General features: G+C 47.8%; 1 protein-coding gene across 6 annotated transcripts in view; it reads right to left on the bottom strand.

The window, feature by feature from the left end:
• MECOM (MDS1 and EVI1 complex locus) overlaps positions 1-19,539 on the bottom strand; it is a 325,153-nt gene that overhangs the window by 41,533 nt on the left and 264,081 nt on the right. For 4 of the 6 annotated variants that reach the window (XM_084212357.1, XM_084212353.1, XM_084212354.1 and 1 more), the window contains one exon: positions 4,558-4,692. In XM_084212357.1, the coding sequence (XP_084068483.1) occupies positions 4,558-4,692 (135 nt within the window). Of the gene's footprint in view, positions 1-4,557; positions 4,693-6,283; positions 6,525-8,239; positions 8,282-19,539 lie in introns of those variants that run through there. The other 2 variants (XM_084212356.1, XM_084212355.1) reach the window with 2 other exon arrangements.

Here is a 19,539-nt window from a genome sequence, read left to right as displayed (position 1 = left end):
ATCACAGAAATTCCCTTATCACTTTTATGAAACATGAATCAGCAAGAAAAACCTCATCACTTTGCAGAAATGGTAACAACAAGTTGCTAGGTTTGGTTCTAAACAGTTTACTTTAGGTCACATCAGGACAGTCTAATGCTGAGAATGGTAACACCACCAGTGAATCAAATTCCAGATAACACAGGCAGTCATAAAGCCCAGGCAGGAATCTCACCCACAGCCTCAGCTCTAACTGCAGCAAGTGGAAAATCACCACTGAGCAGCTCTTCATTCCACCAGCTCCAAGCTAAAACATCCCTGCTCCACTGGAGACAGATTTTTAGTGGGAGTTGGATTAAGCTCTATTTGCTTAATGATCAGCAATTCATAGGAAGAATCATGGCAGAACTGAGCCCCGTATGAGCTCAGTGTGTGCGTGCCCTCCTGACCCACAACAGCCAAAACCTTAATTTCACTCTCTGACAACAAAGCCTCAAAACTATTCCTTAAATACACAACTTTTGCAGGTGGCTGTGCAAGGAGCCCCTGCCCGCCACGGACAGGGGGCCGGGGCCGTAAAACCTGAAACATGAAGCTGTGCCTGCAGATTAAAAAAGTTTGTAAAACGTGTAAGGTGGGATCAGATCTGGTGGAACCTACAGCAGTAGGTTCACTCCTGTAAGTTTATATTACTGACATCGGGCATGTTGTTAAGAGCGTGATACTACTGGTTTTGCTCCCTTTGCAGTGGAACGAACTTGAGTATAAGGCAAGGAAACAAAACACACACACAAAAACCTACTAAAAACCTATTTCAGCACGCACAGCAATCTAAAACCTCAGTAAAGTGATCTTGAGTCACTCTGAGTTTTCTGTGGATAAACCAAGGGGACTCTTCAGGAGCTGCTTTGTTGTGGGGAAAGGGACCTGGAAGCCCAGAGCAGTTTCACAGCACTATGTGTCTGTATCACTGTCAGAACTCTGCAAGCAATAAGCAAGATAAAAACAATATTCTGGGGTTTTAACTTCAACAGCTACCAACAATCTTTCTAAAAATAAAAAAGTAAAGAATTTTGTAGTTTGAAGGTGACTGTGATCTCAGCCTGGAATGTGTGACAGACGCTGCCATGCCACTGCTTGATTTGCAACTGCACTTCCATTAACATATATCTTTAAAAATAATGCTTTTGCTGGGCTGACAGTACTGCCAGAAAGCCTAATAGAGCCAATCATTCTGAAGTCATTAAAAAGTTGAACTAATAGATATTTAACAATAACAGAGAGGAGTCGTCCAAGTTAGCAGACACTGCTCTAGAATCCTAAATTGACTCTGAGCTGAAAAAGCACATTCCAGGGCAAGAACAGTGACAAGACTCTCTGCAGCTCTGCACACATTGCAGTCTCTTTGGGGAAAAGAAAAATACTCAGTGCCCAGTTTGTGGAATTTCATTATTGATATTCACCTAAAATTACATATGTTTAGGTTAGATTGGGTGTGACAGGAGATAATAGTAAGACAGCAAAAAGAAATCCTAGATCGACCTCATTTGAGATTTAAAAAAAAAATAAGTACAAAAATGCAGCTTTTAAGCCCTACTCCAGCTGCAATCAAATGAAACATGAGTTGCATCCAGCGTGCATGTTTTGACTGCATCCCACCATTATCGAGCTGTTCATCTCCGCAAAGCTCATTTATACAGTCATAAGAAAGAGCCCAGGCCTTTTGTAAAGTTGATCCTAAGTGATGAAACCTAACCCCAGCCGTGAGTCAGGGGGTGGGGTGGTATGTCTCTGAAAAAACTCTAAGAGAGAAAATGACAAAAAAATGTTTTTCTTTCCCTCTTTTTGTTAAATACAGCAGGTAGAACACAGCAGAGCGACCAGATTACACACCGCCCTGAGTTCATCTCAATCCTGCCTCGAGCAGTCTGGGAACCATACCCATCAGTCAACCTCGAATTTAGCAGTATAAACTTGTGGGCAGCATGAGGCTGGGAACACTGGAAGGATCTCTCACCTTCTCAGGTACAGCCCAATGTTTGCTTGTGAATTTTACAGATGAGTTGAAGCAATTAGAGGTGAACAATTACTGCTGATCGAGTGTCAGTGGCTCGGGAGTGAGTGGAGACTGGGGATGCTCGCTGTGCAACCAGGGCTGCTGAGCTGCTTTGTGCCCCTGGGGGAGGCAGGAAGAACTGGGGTGTCCCCCCATGCCTGCACCCAGCACTGGCTGTGGCTCCAGCTGAGCTGGGGTCTCCCGTACCAGCTGGGCTGCATCGTTTCTGCCCTCCAGCTCTAGCCACAACCACTGATACACATCCTCAACTTCACCTTATTTTTATTTCCCCTTTTTATTCCCTTCTTTTTCTTTTTTTCCCCCCTTTTATTTTCCAGGAGCTACCAAGGCTGAGTGACCCCAGGCAGCCCCACACAGTCCATGTGCACACTCAGCCCTGACTTGCATTTGTCACTCCTTGTACACGCGCACGTCTGGCCATGTAACGTCCATTTCCCAGTTTGCCTTCCCATTATATTTTATATTACCTCTGGTGGGCTTGTGCCAGAAGAAAGCAGAAGGAGGAGCTGTTAGAAAGAGTTTCTTGCTTTAAGATTCGAGAGCACATTTTTAGCATTAACTTTTTAGGCTCTGGTCATAAAACGTTGGAGTACGCGGACGATTTTGTGGGTAAGTGTGCAGCGTTTCCAGAGGGCCAAATGAACAACAATCTCCTGCTGACAGCACCCAGATCACAACAAGCTACTTGAAAGACAACCAAACCTTAATTTGCAAATCTCAGCAACAAAAAGCTATAAAAATATGGAATTATGAACAGCACGATACTGTGCAAAATAAATAACAAGTCTCCAGTGAATGAAGGGAATTATTGGCAGCAGTACAGCCACCATTACCAAATGTCAGAAATGTAAACACTAAAAAAAAGAGAAAGTTAAAAGTGCCATAACTTTCCTTCCAAAAACGTCAAAGCATGGGTGTGCGCTCAGAGGGAGATGCTGATGGCTCAGCCTCGCCTGCACTTTCAGCTGCAGATCCCCAGCACCGACCCAAAGACAGTGAGTTGCTTGACCAATGCATTGTAATTTCTTCTGATCTTTCCTACCTACACCAGCTCCTGCTCGATGCAAAATGCTGGAATTCGCTGTTTCAATTAATCTACATAGTTTCCTTTTCCTATCACTGTTCCACAAACGCTCTGCACGGAGAGAATTCATTGTTTTTCAGCACAAAGCATATTTCAGCTTGGAAAATGTAACTTGCTTTTACTAATAACCTTTATGGTTTCTTTAGTTAAACCAGCTGCTGTATAGAAAAGAAATTATCTCTCGGTCCGTTGGCTCGTTCCATGCTACATGTGCTCAGGGCTGAACTGTAAAAGTTGGAAATGAAAAAGATCTTCTCTCATAGTTTCTGAGAAAGTTATTTAACCCAGTTCTAATCAGCTATCTCGCATGAGTGAAATACGTAGCACTGGGCTGGAAATAGCAGGCTCCCTCACATTCATTTCCTATACGTATGGAATTTGATTAGAAAGAATGATTTCTAATTGAAGCTTTGTGTCTGGTTGTGATTCTTCTTTCAATACTGTCAAGGCAATTAAATCAGCTAAAGATAATCTTTAACATTCACCTGATGCAGTTAATTAAGTGGTGAAAAATGAAACACTGATTAAATGAATCGAATTCTATGTTGCAGGTTGCGAAGTTTAAATTGGAAACAAGAATTCACAATCAGCTGTTGCTATGCTGTTTTAGGTACTTTACTTTAAAGAAGCAAAGCTTCCTCAGCCTAACTTTGCCCATTAAAATATTTCATAATGGCCCGTGTTATCCGCAGACAAAAGCAAACCCTGATTTAGGAAGCACCTAATAACTCATCAGCATAATTGAAAACAAAATGCTTTACTGCTTTACTGCATTCCTCCTCTGCCTATCCCAGCCTTTTTTCCAACACACAAGGATAAATAATGTTTCAGCCCAACAAAGAGTGGATTTAAGTGCAATAAACGAAAAGAAAAAGAAAACCACCGAAGACCCTGATTCAGCACGTAAGTACTACGAGTTCCAGCAAAGTGTATGGGAAGGCACATTAATATCCATGCATGTGTGCATTCAAATCCAAAGCCCCACACATGTAAGTACACTGGTAACATTATCACTTTTGTGTCCTCCCCTCTTTCCATTAAATTCATGTTACAGCATCCAACCAACTCCACGATTTAACACAGCAGTCCAAGTGGACTGCAACAGGAGCCAGAAAATGCTCCTAATTCAAAATCAGCACATAATGCCTTTGTATCCCTTAGAAAGCAGCCCTGAATTTCATCAGATATAAGAGCAAAAAAACTCATACATGAATTGAACAACAATATGTAAAACTGAAAATTCATATTTCCTACTGCCCCTAATCAAAATTATTCCATTCTGCATTTCCATCTGTACCTTATCTTTTGCCATAACAGCACACAGGCCAAAAGCTGTTCTGAAATGCTGTTATTTTTTTTTCCATTGACACCTGAAAGTTCCTTTAAAAAGTAAGTCCAGAAAGTGAACACCACGTACCTGATCACTTATTTGACATGCAACAAGGTTGTGCTGATTGTAGCATCCAGCAAACTTGATATATTTGAGCCAGTTTCCTACATCTGGTTGACTGGCATCTATGCAGAACTTCACATTGCAAAACTCATCCAAGATCTAAAAAGAAGAATATGAAAAAGTAAATCTTTTTGTTGCTGGCTGAGTAATCTAATCAAAAGATAAATCACAGGTATCCAGATAAACAAGCTAATAATAATAATAATAATAATAATAATAATAATAATAATAATAATAATAATAATAATAATAAGTGTTTATTCATAAATATGTTTCCCTGCTGAGATTTTTTTTAGGAACTGTCAGAATACATATATAACAATAAAAAGACAACAAATGTTCAGAAAAATGTCTTGACAATTATTTACAAGTAATCGAAATGTTGTCTAATTATTGCAATGAAACACTATGTTAATTTAAGAGGCACCTGATTTTCTATGTATTCATCAATGACTGTGTCTGAAATTATTATTTTAATTAAATAAGACTCTGACAAGAATATAACAAAAATTATTAAAATAGATGGTGTTGGCTTCATTTAAGGTTTCTGTTTTGTTTCAGGATTTACATTGATTGCAGCACTCATTTAGAATTTTTATATTTGTTGCTCTGAACCAAACTTTATCTGGTAGGCAGAGTTATTTATCTCGTTTTAATATTACACTTCCCAAACAGTCCTGTGCAACACTTAAATCCCTCCCCTTAATCGAAGCAAATAACAGAACTTCTTATGTCAAAATAAAGAGAATAAATGAAAAACAACGTAAACACTCATGCAAACCATGGCAGTATTCAATACACACCAATAAATGGTTCCAATTATGCAGACAATAAACAAATATAATGAGACTGCTCGTGGACAAGCTAAAGACGATGTTCTATTCTAATATTATGACAAATTACTAATCATTACAGCGGACGGAATATCATTATTTGCAAGCTTCACCATCGGCCTATCCCAAACTTCCCACAGCTTCCCGGGGAGCTGACTGCTAAACTGTAACAACTTCGCCTTGGCACCGGCAGCAGCCACCCCATTTTAACAGCAAAATAAAGGAAACAACCTGAAACGCCCCAAACGAAAGCGAAGGGCTCGGGAGGCTGCGCCCCGCCGGGGAGCGCCTGGAGCCGCGGCCGGAGCCGGCGCTGCCGGTGCCCGCTCACCGGGAGCCCACGGAAGTCCCTGCCCGGACCCTGGGCGGTCCCCGATCGAGCCCCGCGCTGTCCCCGCGGGACCTGCCCCGGTCACCCCCCGCGCCCCCGGGGCCGCGATCGGGCCCGGCCGCGGGGCGGGGGGTGCGGCGGGTGCGCGCAGCCCGCGGGCAGCCGAGCATCGCCCCGCCGAACCGGGCTCTGCCCTCTCCTCCAAAAGAGAAGGTGGAAAACCTCGCCCCCAGCCCGGAGGCCCCGAACACCGCAGAGCCCCGCAGAGCCCCGCGGCCGCGCCGGGCGAGCTCGGTCCCCACGGGCGCGCACGCTGCCCCGCCGCCCGCACCTCCGGCTGCTCTTGGGAACGGGACGTGTAATTTTCCCTTTCGGAGAAAGCCCCAAGGAGAGAAGGGGGGCTCACCCCGCACTCCCCGGCGTCTGGGGTCTGCCCCGAGGCCGGCGGGGCGGCGGCACCGACGGGGCAAAGCGGCCCCGTCCCGCGGGGCCGTGGCAGCGCCGCCGCCGCGCTCGCCGCTCTTACCTTGTGTCGCCGGGAGCCCGCGGGGGCAGGGAGGGGGGAAAGGGACAAATATCCTTCAAGCGGCTGGAGGCAACATCTCGGCGTTAAACGCGGGCGAAGGCCGCGGCCGTCGGGGTCCGGGCAGCGGCGGGCGCGGCGCGGGGCGCTGCACCATGTGCGGGGGGCGGCGGGGCCCGGGCGGGGGCTGCTGGCCCCGGAGGGCTCAGCGGCGGCGGGGCTCGGCGGGTTCCTGCCGGCTCGCCATCACCGTCCCCTTTCGGCCCCTCCTGGTCTTATCGGCTAGTTTTGGGGCGGCGTGTGCGAAAAAAGTTATCGGGGAAGGGGGAGGAAAGGAAAAAGAAAAAAAAAAAAAGAAGAAAAAGAAAACACCCAGAACCCACACAACCTCTTCAGGGAAAGGAAGGGGGGAAAGGGAGGAAAAAAAAAAGGAAAAAGAAAAACAACAACAAACCCCACAGCGCACCGCTCAACAAAACAAACTTCTTTCACTTCTCCGCCGGGGATGGGAGAAAAGTGAGTGCGCGTGGGAGGGCGGACGGGCGGGCGGGCGGCTCTCCCCCTCCCCACGCCCGCAGCTTGCCCGCGGCGCTGCTTCCCCGCCGCACCCCCGGGCAGCGCCCGGCCCGGCCCGGCCCGGCGCGGCCCTCTCCGCCCCCCCTCCCCGCCCACCCCGTCGGGCCGTGCCCTCCCGCCGCTCCCCTTTCGGGCACTGTCTCTTTAAAGCGGGGCAGCCCCGGCCGCTCCGGCCGCCTTTTCCCCCCCCTCCTCCCCGGCCCCCCCGTCCGGGGCGGCGGCGGCGGCGCTCCCGGCGCGCTTAAAGCGACAGCGGCCCCGCGGCCGGGGGTCACCGCCAGGTCGCGGAGGAGCGGCCCCGCCGCGGGGGCTCACCGGCAGCCCGCGGGGGCAGCCCCCGCCGGCCCCCCCCGGACGCATCCCCCGCCCGGGGCCGGCGGTGCGCGGTGCCTCGGGCCCTCGCCGCTCGCCTCTATTTATTGGCGGCCGCCGCTCGCCCCGGTGCCCGCAGCCCGGAGCGCCGTCGCGGCCGCCCCGCAGCGGGGGCTGCGGCGAGCGGGAGCCGCGCCGCGCTCGCCCCGACGGCTGCTCCCAGCGCTCCGGGTGCTGGCGCGCCCGGCGCGTTACCCGAATTGTTCCCGTCATCGCGTCACTCTGGTTATTAATAACGATATTTAATGAAATGCAACTTGGTTTTTTGGTTTTTTTTTTCCCTCGGCCAATTTCGCGACGACCCCGTTCGGTGCCGCGGAACCACCGCCCCGCTTGCCGCCGCTTCCTAAACGACTTTTTAATTTTTTTTCTCCCTTTATTTCTTTGGTAACGAATCCCATGAATGGAGCGGCGGGAGGCCGGGCTCTACCTGCCGGCGGGGGCGGCGGGGCCGAGCCCCGCTCCCTCCCGCGGGGGAGCGCAGCTGCCCCGGCTCGGGGCTCTCCCGGCTTAAATGGACCCGAAATCCAACCGCGCCGCAAAGCCACAAACGCCCGCCAAGTTTGGAACAGCCCGGGCTAACTACGGAGAGATCCTTGAATATGTGCTTTGGGAAGAGGGCAGGGGAAAAAGAAAAAATAAGAGGCCTGAGCTGTATCTTTTATTGCACCATACAGAAGTGCCACCCACTTTTTTTTGCTTTTTTTTTTTTTTTAAGCGCAGATATATTTTTCAGACTAAAAGTGAATTTTTCTTCCCTGGGGGGCCAAGAGGGGCCGGGGAAGGAGAGCGGGGGGAGGGCGAGAAGCCGAGTGACAGGAGATGCTGATGGATTCGTCTCAGCGGCCCGTTATCTGTGACATTGACCTGTTAGCTCAGATAATGGCTATTGTCCGAGGGGAGAGAGACGGGGAAAAAAAAAAAACAAAAAACAAAAAAACCAAAACCCGCACGCAGTGGTGGTAGGTAGGACAGGAAAAAAAAAAGAAAAAAAAATCCTTTGTCACTAACCTCAGAAAACCCGGTGAGAGATTCCCAGAGCGCCCGGGCCTGGGAACCGGAGCCCGCCCGGTGTGCGGGGCCGTGGGTTCCTGCCCTCCCTCCGCTCCCCATTGTTGGGGTGGTTTTTTTCCTTCTTATTTTTCCTCTCTCTCTCTTTTTTTCCCTTTTTTTTTTTTTTTTTTTTTTTTTTAATTTAGCCATAAATTGGCCCGGCTCGCGCTATGAGCTGTTCTATTTTCTCCCTGTCAGGATGAGGGATTTGCTTTATGATGCATTGTGTATTAAATACAAGTAATCTGGGAAACTGATTGCTCGAGCCCATCGGCCTGATCAGAGCCCCCGATAGGGAGCCGGAGCCCCCCCTTTCCCTCCCCCTCGGCCGTGCCACAAAGGGAGGAAACGCCGGTGGATAAACAAAAGCGGCTCCCGGTACCGGCGGAGCGCGGCCGGGCCCGGCCCGCTCCGGGGCTCGCCCGCCGCGCCGCCCGCCGCCGCTGGGTGGCGCTCGCCGCCGGGACACCGCGGGACGCGCCCCCAGCGCCGGCGGGGCCGCCGCTCCCCTTTTTTGGGGGGAAAACCCCTTTTTTTAATAGTTGCCCATCATGCAGCGCTCCCAGCGGTTCGGCGGTAACCCAGAGGAGGAAGAAGAGGGGGAGGAAGGCTCATGCCCCCGAGCCGGGGCTGGGAGGCGCGGGGGGTCAAGCCTGGCCCCGCCGCCGGTCGGGACCTCCAACATCCCGATGCGGGGATGTGGATACACACATCAACACTCGGCGATGTATTTCTTCTTTCAAGCGAAAAATCTTTTAAACGTCTCTTGCCGCCTTTCCCCTCTCCCCTCAGACGGTTCGGTGGGCGCTTCAAGAGGCCCAAACATTTCCACAGGGTCCCGTTGGCAATTGTTTATTTAAAACAAGTCGCTCTATTAGTGGAGCAGTCAGGAGTTAGTACTCCAGTCTGCTAGTAATTCCCACCAGGCTGTAAACTGATGCCTCTTTTAAGCCTTTAACTTCATGGTCGTCCCAGAAGTAAAAGTTCTTCTAATGGAGACCCTATGGGCATCGTGCATTCCAGCACATCATTAAAGCAAAGCAAAGCAGCTCGGCCACAGCCAGATGAAATAACGGCACTGTCCACGTTTAATGGGCTTCCTGGGGCCAAACGCTGCCGAGGACAATGGGGGAAAATCAGACAAGTCACTGGTGATTTTTTAAATACCGCAAATGTCCGTATTATGCTTTATATTATCCTTTCGTTTGTAGGCAAGCCGCTTCACCACCACCTTTTTGAGAGGGGTTTAATGTTATACATCTCAAGGTGACTAAACACAACACTGAGCATCCTGGCTAACGCTGTGATGAGTGTTTGAAACATTGGGTGAGTGCATTAACGTGGAGAGGGAAAGGAAAAGCAAAGCGAAACAAACGCGCAGAAAACAACGGCTTCCTAACATATCCGAATGCTCCAGGACAGACCTGGGAAACAGCAACAAGAACGAAAGGCAACACAGTTTCTGCTTGTCAATTCCTCCCACCCCGAGTTGTGGATATCTGCTTGAAAGGAAAAATCAAAACAGGTGAAAATACGAGTGTTGCTGCTGATTTCAGGGGGAAGAGTCAGATAATTTCCAGCACTTGATGAAGGAGTGGGGTGGCCATCACAGTGCTCCCCACATCAGTACTCTGTCCCTGCTGTCCCTCCTGCCCTGACACTCCGCCTGGCTCATCCCTCCCAGCCAAAAGGCACTTTTCAAGTGAGGGAGAGGAGGAGAAAATTAAAGGTAAAAAAATGTAAATAAGAAATTTCCCTTGGTCTGGAAATGGGCCCAACTGAAAGCATGTTAATCTCCACCTCAGTAATTTGGTTCTCCTGGAGAAGACAGAAGCCCTGCTGCTGTGCCCTGCACTTCATAAATCACGTCTTTATGTGGACAAGGTCAGGGCACCTAACAGCTCAGACATGGGCCTTTGCAGTGGCTTGGAGGGCTCCGGCATGTTTATTCTCTCGCACAGATCTCTGAGGAGCAGTCCAGCACGCTTCTAATTACTTTTGATTATTTTCATTTGCTCGGGTCAGACTGGCTTTGCCGGCACTGCTGGAGGGTGGGTTTCCTCCCCCCAGCCCGGCTGTGGGATGCAGGGGGATCGGTGCTGTGCCCTGCACCCCCTTCCCCAAGGCAGCACAGGGCTCCAGGGACCCCTGGGGCTCAACCTCATCAGTGGAGGGGGTCCCGTTTTGGCAGAGAAGCCTGGAACCTCCCGCTGAGTCAGGGACCCCCACAGCTGCCCTCCCCACCCTGCCATAGCCAGGCAGAGTGGGACATTCACCAGTGTGAAATGAGGGGAGTGCAGAAAAACACACATTTCCCCCCTTGCAACCCCCCCCCAAAAGTACCTACTGCCTTCGGGGAAAAAAAATAAACCCGTATCCTTGCAAAAAAGTTACAGCAGTGCATGTGCAGGCAATAAAAAAGTTGAAGGACCTCTGCTGTGCCTGTGGGGACGGAGCTGTGCTCGGGGAGCACACACAGCCCCAGCCCTGCACAGAGGCAGAGCGTGGGTTGGGCTGCTCTCCCTGACTGCTGAGCAGTCACAGCACAATCCATCGGGAATGCTCGGGGGGATACCCCGGTAGTGGTGGGGTCCAGGTGTGGGTGAAGCCCTCCCCGTGCTCCCACAAGCTCTGCTGCACCCCCTCTTATGGTCTGTGACAGCACACAGCTGCTGCTGGCAGGAGCCAGCTACCCAAGTGCTGAGCAGAAAGGCTCTACTTCTCCTCTGCCACTAAAACGTGGGCTCTAAAATAGCAAGTTCCTTCATATCCCAGCCTGAGCTTGACAGCCCAGCCCTGTATTCTCATCCTGGTGTCAATGATCCCAGCAGACCGGCGCCCTTCTGTCCTGTATCCCAGTGTGCCAGGGTCTCCATCACGTTCCAAAGGTGAGGGTGGGTGTTGGTGCCATCACAGCTGGTGATGCCCACGCTCCTCAAGCAGGGGCCACCTGGTGGGAAGGAGTTTTCTGGCAGACACTGAGCCATGCCACTGGGCTTCGAGCCCGAAACTTTTTGGGTATTGGGTGCTACTGCAAACCAGTAGAAGGGAAATCTCAGCAGGTTTACCTACTTCATCAATCAGGAAGATGTAAAAATGTGTCATTGGCTGGTATCACTGCCTGGGTGATTTTACTCCTGTCCTGGGGAGCAAATCCTGCAGACACCCTTCCTTGTGGCAGGACAAGATGTTTGCCTTACTGCAAACAAGCCACAGCCCTCACAGCACACTCCAAATTTGATGCTGGGGGATGCAGTGCTGCTGGTCCCCCTCTCTGCAAGGAGTGAGCACACTCCTTGCAATGCTTTCCTCCTCCAAACCTTTCCCTGCCAAGGCCCGTGCTGTGGCACTGGATGCTGAGGACTGTTGCTGTTTTCCTTTGGAGTGCTCATTACTTCCATTACAGAAAGAGTCTGGAAGCCCTCACATCCAGCCAGGGCCATTTTCACACTCGAGGTTACAGCCCCCACAGGGTGAGACAGCCCCTGCTGCATGAGTCTGGCACGAGTTTGGCTATGGTGAAAGTCTGGGGAGAAATGCACATTAGCCAGCTTGTCTTAGCACCTAGGAGAGCCAGGGCAAGGCAAGGCTGACTGATGTGGCTGTTGGCCTCCTGTCCACTCAGAAGCTGTGTTTTCCTGTGCCTCACCTTTCTCATGTTTTGAAAGGGAGCCAAAATCCTGGAGAATCTGGGAAATTCCACTGGCAATGCCCTTGTTCTGCATTTCCCTGCGTGCTGGGCAGCCTGGAAGGCTCTTTTCATTCTTAACCACTCAGAGAGTAAAAGACCTTGAGCATAGCCCTCCAAATCCTACCAACATGACTAAAAAAGCACCTGTTTTGGTTTTTTAATCACTCTCTTATTCATCCTTGTTGAAATACAACTGAATAAATCCCTCAGGTTTGTACCCACTTCTGCTTCCCACGATATGCTCATCTGGAGATGGAGCAGTGGGACCTGTGAAGCCAACAGAGGGTCCAGAGGGGTGGCCAGAGCTCCCACCCAATGTAGCTGCTGCTTCTCTGCCTGAAAACACAACTTTTAGCAGAAGCTGCCCTAAAAAATGGAAGATCCCTAAGAAATAGTCCCTGAGAAGGCATAATATCCAGGAGGGAGGAAGGACGATACAAGGATTTTGCAGACTTAATTCATATGTGCATAAGAATTCAACAAAGTTCAATTAACCCTCCATTTCTTCCAATTTTTTTATTTTCAAGCCTTCTCATTTGACAGATAATTTGAGGGCCTCCTTTGGAAGACTCCTTCCAGTCCCAGAGCCCTCATGGCATGTGAAGAGCCATGCAAGGAGGTTGTGTGGGAGCAAGTCCTGGGAAACCATTTGGGTTTAGGCACTATTCATGATCTGAAAGCAAAATTTGCAAGCCAAAAGGATGAAGAAGAAAATATGGAAGCAAGGAAAGCACGAGGCCAAAGAGACTGAAGGGGTTAAACAAGAGAACTTTTACACAACAAGAATTAATGTGATGCATAACAGGTAATTCTATTTTAATAATCAATTTTAGGAGTGACTGGCTATTTTCAAAGCATTCCTGTTGTAGCCAAAGTTTTAACTAGGCGTGCGAGAGTGGGCATAAACACCTGTGGACTTTATAAGAGTAAGAAGCAATTTATCACCCAATAAAAAGTCAAACACTCATGTTAAAATTTTCAGGTTCGCATTTGCTGTTTTAAGTGTCACATGTGTGGATGGTTCTGGGGGAGGTTCAGAAGGAGTGGATACACATCCTACACACAGAAACACACGTGCACACAGCCTGCACACCCAGCTCTACAGCAGGGCAGAAAACCTGCCTGAAAGCCCCAATGTTGCAGTTTCATCCCTCCTAGGTTTTGTGTTAAACCCATTATGATCATCGACCGGAGTTGTCTAAAACCTGGACTAAATGGGCATTAAGTCGGTTGCCATATGAAATTACTGCCATTCGATTTTCAGATAAACCACAAAACTTGATGAACTAACGTTGTTCCAGCTGAATTAACTCATCATCCCCGGGAAGAGAAGGCTGTGGAGGAAAGCGAGGGCTCTAACAGCGATGATTAATCCTCCTCCTATTGCAAGGCTCTCCCTGCAAGTAGAGAGATGCCCTGCTAAAGGCAGGCTGAGGATCCACCGTGCCTCCAGAACATCTGCCTTGCCAAGCCCTGATGGCAGGGTTAAACATTATTTACGTGTGCCTAGGAGAGGGAGAATTTTTTGTTACGGGCTTGTGATGAAACTATAAATACACTAAAATCCCCGTCGACGGTTCAAGTCATGCTTGGTAGACAAATCCAGGGACTGAAATTCAGGAATGTTAATTTATTCAGCCAGCGGAGGAACATGCAAAGCTGATCCTTATCCCGTACTCGGGCGATCTCCCTGGGATTAAGCCATAAAGTGTTTGGGCAGTAGTGCCCTGTGTGAGTGGCTCAGGCTCCCCAGCCCAGGTGGGCAGAGCCCTTCGTGTCCCCCACCCTGGCTGTGCTCAGTAAATGCTTCACTGGCCCCGTGCGTGCACAGCAGCCCACCTGGGCGTGCAGGAGAAGTGCTGCTCCACATAAATTAGTCACACATGGGCAAAGGTGCCTGATGCATTGGGAAAAATCTTACCCTGAGAGCTACCTGGTTTGCTCTGAAAAAATTTTTTTGCTCATCGGGAAAATTCAGGGCAGGGAGGGGGGAGAATATATTTGATGCAGGTGTCCAAATAAACCTGTCCTATAACCCATGGATCACAATGGGTTATTAATGAAATAGCTGTGAACATCAGCGTATCCTTGTGGCAGATTTCTTTCATAAATGAGTTGAACATTTTCCAATTTCAGGAAAGTGCTGCTACCTATAAACTTGGAGATTAAGGGCTTTTTCCCCTAAGACTCAGATCCCTCGGGGCACTTGTGTTCTGGCATGCATCCCTTATTTGCTGAAGAAATTTCAAACTTGGTAATTTAGCACCATACTGATAAAACAAAGAGGGGAAGGAAAAAAAAAAAGCAGCAGTTGGGCATGCATGTGAAGGAGGAAAGAGGTGAGTGGTACAGCTTCAGGCATTTTTTCTGTGTTTTTTGAGGTTTTTTTTTAATCCACAAGCCATACTGCAGACTTTTTGTGAGATTCATAGAGAAAACATTCCCAAGATACAACATATAAGATGTGTATCAATCCACAAGCTGAGTTTTGCAGATGCAAAATGACCTGCAGAATCTGAAGGAGGATGGAAGCTTTTTATAACAATTTTTTTCCATATAATTTATTTAAGCCTAAGATGTTGGGCTGAATTTGCCACTAGCAGAATTATGAATATTAGTATTATTAGCATTACAGCAGCACCTAGAGGTCCAGTGGAAGCTAGGACCCTTCGTGAGTAGAAAAATAATAAACTTGAGACTCTGTCCTGAAATCTTACACTTGGCATGGATGGGATAAAAAGTTGCCAGATGGGAAGATTACCATTTTATTTTAACAGATTGAATACAGAGTCCTGCTCATGGAGAAAATCAGTGGCAGATTCTCATGCAATATTTTCACATAATTTTCATTCATTGAGAAGTTGTTTTTTATTGCTTTTCTCTGAGTGCAATGAACAGAAACTGCTCTCTGCCTGCTGGTGCTTACAGCTTCTCATGGATAAATAGTGGGAGTCTGCTTGGTCACTGCCAGTTAAAACAGGTCTGCATGCTTTAATATGGCTCATCTGTAGCAGAAATTCTACTTTATCTCTCCTTTTTTAACTAGGAAAACATTTTAGCCTTGGAAATGAGCAGTTGATACTTTGGAACAGATCTTTAAATGTAAGCACATTGTGCTGATTGGTGCCATAAATGAAAGCTCCTCCTACAGGAGCAGTTTTGGGGAGGATACGTCAAACTCTAGCTTTGACTTTTGTGGCAGAAATGTGAAACGGAGTTCATGGTGTGGAGTCTTGTTGCTAGGAGTCCCCCAGCAATCATGCAAGTGCTGAGCATGAGATGGATCATGATCCCCAGCAGGGAGAGGGGGAGAAACTGCCCCAGCCCCACTGTGTGCTCCTGAGCCTCGCTGAGTGGCTGCAAGAAGCAGCAGGGAATGGGCCTGTGCTCAGCCACAGTTTTTTTTGGGTCCATAGAAGCAAAATGAGGCAACATGTTAAGAACAGATGTGTTTCCACCAGGAAGGATTTCAGAGGCTGCATGATCTGTCCTGCTGAGAATCCAGTACAGTAAATGCAGCAGTAAAGATCATTTCTTTCCTCTTGCTTCCCTGTGCTGTAATGCTCACATGGGACAATCCAAGAGATCCACTGGGTTGAGGAGCTGTTGCAGGATGTTTTGGCTGAGGAAGGTGCTCATCTCTTTTCAAGGAGTCATAAGGAGATCAGGGTTGTCACACATTCCCCAGGGAAACAGCAGCAGCTCCAAGTCCTGAACACAGCACTGACATGAGAGCATTGGCTACCTTGGGGCTGAACTGGTGGCCAGAAGTGTGGATCAACCCAGAGTCCCATTTCCACACAAGATTCCTGTCCCTCCTGGGGTCAGACAGGGCACTCAGACCAGTCCTGGGCTGTCCCAGGGCTGTAGATGGAGGAGCTGCTCCAGCTCCGGACAAAAGTCAGTCCTGGATCCTCCCACTGCCTTCAGCTCCAGGACCAGGGGGCTGGAGCACAGTATTTTAGTGCTATATTTGTGAGCCCTCCAGAAATAAATGGGAGCTAGAAGCTGTCCTGCCAGGCACTCAGAACAGAACAGAAGCTCAAGGCAGTTGTGTGTTGCACGAAGGACGTCTGTCAGCTTGGGTGATAAAGCAAGAATATCTGTCACGATATGAATGACCACAATTTTCCCTAGAGCTTGTGGTGCATTTAACAGGGCCATAAAAGATAAAAGTGGGAGTTATGAGGGCTCATTAGCACTTCAGAATTACTTAATTATTTCATTCTCTAAATAAATCCATTAATTTTGTCTCAAATGGAAAACAGTAGGTTTAGATCAAGGTTGCTGTGGACTGGGAAATACTTCAATGAAAAGAAGAAACTGAATTGGTTTGAATGATTTATAAAATGTGAGGGTTTCATTCCAAAATATCATTTATATGCCCAGAAATCTACGCAGCCAATCTAATCCAGCAAAGGAAAATGAACATTCTCAATCCATGAATAAAGATGGGAAGTAATTCTGCAGCAGATTCAACCTGTGCCTGCCTGTGTATGACAAGTAACTGATCTGAAGCCTTTTAACACATCTCTTAGGTTTGTATTTACCCCGAGTTTAGGAGACAAAATTTGGGAAAAAAGAACATGACAGTAACCTTGAAGAAAGCAGTAATAAGGACAGCTACTCCCCACACTGAGTTAAGCACATCCTTCCTTCCTCAGTGCATCCACGGATGGGAAAGGAGGAGGAAGGTCAATGCCAGAGGCAAAGATTGACCAAAACCCCCAAAACTCCAGTAAATCCTTTTGCTTTTGAAAGAGTGCACCTCCACCAGTTTAAGGGGTACAAAAATAATAACAGAAATGGGGTTTATACGAACAGGGTATAACAAAGACCTTGTTGATCTGATTTCCAACCAGCCACACGAAGAGTGTGGTGGCCATGGATGAGGTTGTTCCAGGTGATTCATTGCTACTCCAGTCAGCAGCCAAGTGTCCAGCAGACACATCTGAAGTGCAGTGACCTTGGCTTGCATGAGTGAGGCCAGTAGTAAAAGCAAATGGAAGTTAAAATGAAAGATGTATATTTTTAGAAGAATTTGTAGTGTTTGGATTCCAGCTTTAGATGGCTCAAGAGTATTTTGTAAGCCAAAAATCTGTTCTTCGCTTCTGGTTTGTTGATTAAATATACTTGTTACCAAGAACTTCAAGCAGGAAAAAATTTAAAAGAGACTTCAGCAACGATATTGTCAGCTTCAGCTGCAGCACTGAACAACTAAAACGTAATAGCTCTTCAGATCTCAAGTTATTCCCACTGACTGCCCTATAATCAGCATGTTAAATCTGGGCACCTCTTCAGGCACAGTTATTTGTGTGATATATACAGATCGATACCTATTGATTTTATAATTTTGATTCATCTCTATGCAGTGATTCAGTTTCACATCATCTTATTTATCAAGCTTTTCACCATGCCTTTGCTTACAAGCTTCCTTCCACTTCCAGGCCACTCAAGGAGGGTCCCAACACAACTGCTCATTTTGGCCCTGCACCCACTGTCAGTGGGTACTGACTTGGTCACATTCCAAGGAATTTTGTATGCAAAGAGCTGGGTATCCAGGGTTGTTAATGCATGAGGGTAAGGTTCATAAACCTCATTTACTAATGCCATAGCCTCACTGCCCCTGCTGGATGTGGAGCCACTCCCCAGCTTCCCCTTTGCCACCCCAAGGGACTGGGTGCAGCCACGTGTTTCTTACCCTGTGGCCATGAAATCTAAAGTTAAGGCATCATTCATGCCTTCAAACTTCCCTTTGTGCTGGCATATGAAGACACAAGGGGGATAAAACTTTGCACTGAATATTAAAATTTATTCTTTTTACCCCTGGAGCTTTTTTGGACCCGTGCTGGTACCTGAAGCCCCTCCCTGCTGCAGCTGCTCCTGTGGACAGAGCAGCAGGGTGAGCAGAGGAGCTGGCACAAAAAGTCCAACAGTGACTGATTAACAGCAACCTGCTTGACACACTGGAGGAAACCAACCCCTTTGCTGCTGCTGACAGGGCATCAGGGAAATCCTGTTAACCTCACTGCATTGCATATATGCAAATGACAGCAGATTAACGAGCGCCAGCCACGCCGCCATTCCCTCTGCGCTCGCGCCACTTCGCATCACAGCAAATCGTGTCTGTGCACACTGGAGACACCCCAAATAGACTAAATCATGATCTAGCAACTCCTGCCTGCCCAAACTCCAGCTCAGTGGGGCAGGCCAGGTCTCCTGCTGCTGGCAGCCCTTTCGCAGCGCCGCGGTGGCCGGCGGTGACAGGATGTGGGGCAAATGTGGTTAAAAACCATCTGCTGAAATTCATGTGCTGGATGAATTTAAGGCAAACAGGAGAAACTTCTTTGTGTTGAAAATGCCCAACAGAAAGAGCTGAGCTCTGTTCCAATGCAACTATTTCCAAATGTTTTCGTAGAAGGTGCTGAAGGCAGCTGGGATGTGCTGCATCTGTGAAATGGGAGTTATCGGGGTGGATGCCTTTGGAAGGGAAACAAAAAAAAGGGGATTGATGAGGACTAAACATTTCAGGGGGGCTCACACACTTCAGCAAGATAGAAGCATGGGCTAATTACAAAATAAGACCTATCACCATGCAAAAATAAATGACTTCAGAAATAGCTTTAGATATCATGTTAAAAGCACCTTTGGGAACAGAAAGATGCTATGCTAAAAACAGGAGATCTAAAGAGCTGTTATTACACATCCATTACGTTTTCTGAGCTGTCGCATTTACTTTTTGAAGTTCTGTACACATGATACAGCAAGGCAAAACATTTTATGTACCGTAAGAAATTTGAAACAATGTTTAATGTTCAGAAGATAAAGTTAACAAAAATACGCTTCAGTGGCTTTTTTATTTCGCTATTTTACGACCTTTCAAGAATTTAAGAGCAAAAGGAAACAAGAAGGAAGGATAAGCAACCATACTCTCCTGCTTGCTTTTTCTACATTGCTGATCAGAGCCCAAGAAATCATAATAAAAAATGTCTTCTTTTTAATGTCTAAATAGGAGCTGTTGAAACACTGATGGTACGAAGTGTTTCAGGATGGAAAGCATTTGTTCCTCTTGCAGCTATCAACAGTCATATGTTACATGATTTTCCGATTTTTCTCCCTGAAATTACAGAAGCCTATCACGTCTTCACGACCATTTGGAACAGTTTTTCTGCAGTTTCTGCTTTTTCTAAAACCAAAACCAGCTACCACGATGACTCGCAAGAACTGTTTCTACAAGCACCAGGCAGTTCAGATTATTGACATTTTCTCTGTTCCTTCTAAACGCCCTTGGTTACATCTTGATGACATCAATAGCGATAAGTACTGAATTTATTGGGCAGTGATCCCCCCACAAACTTTCATCTGGCTGGATGCTAAAATGCTCCTGATGCAGCTGCTGTGATCATTGATGCTATAGCACAAACACACACAAAATTCACTTCCTAACCCAAGCAACTAATTCAACTTGCTCATTTCCCTTGGAAGGAGAAGGCAACCACAAGCAACAAAAAAAAAAAGTGATGTGATGGGAGATTGATGCGAGTTTTAGAGCATGGTGTAGTTCACT

The sequence above is a fragment of the Fringilla coelebs genome (genome assembly GCF_963513975.1).
Source record: "Fringilla coelebs genome assembly, chromosome: 10".
Lineage (NCBI taxonomy): Eukaryota > Metazoa > Chordata > Aves > Passeriformes > Fringillidae > Fringilla > Fringilla coelebs.
Note: the sequence above shows the minus strand (reverse complement) of the source record. Positions and strands in the feature narration are given on the sequence as shown.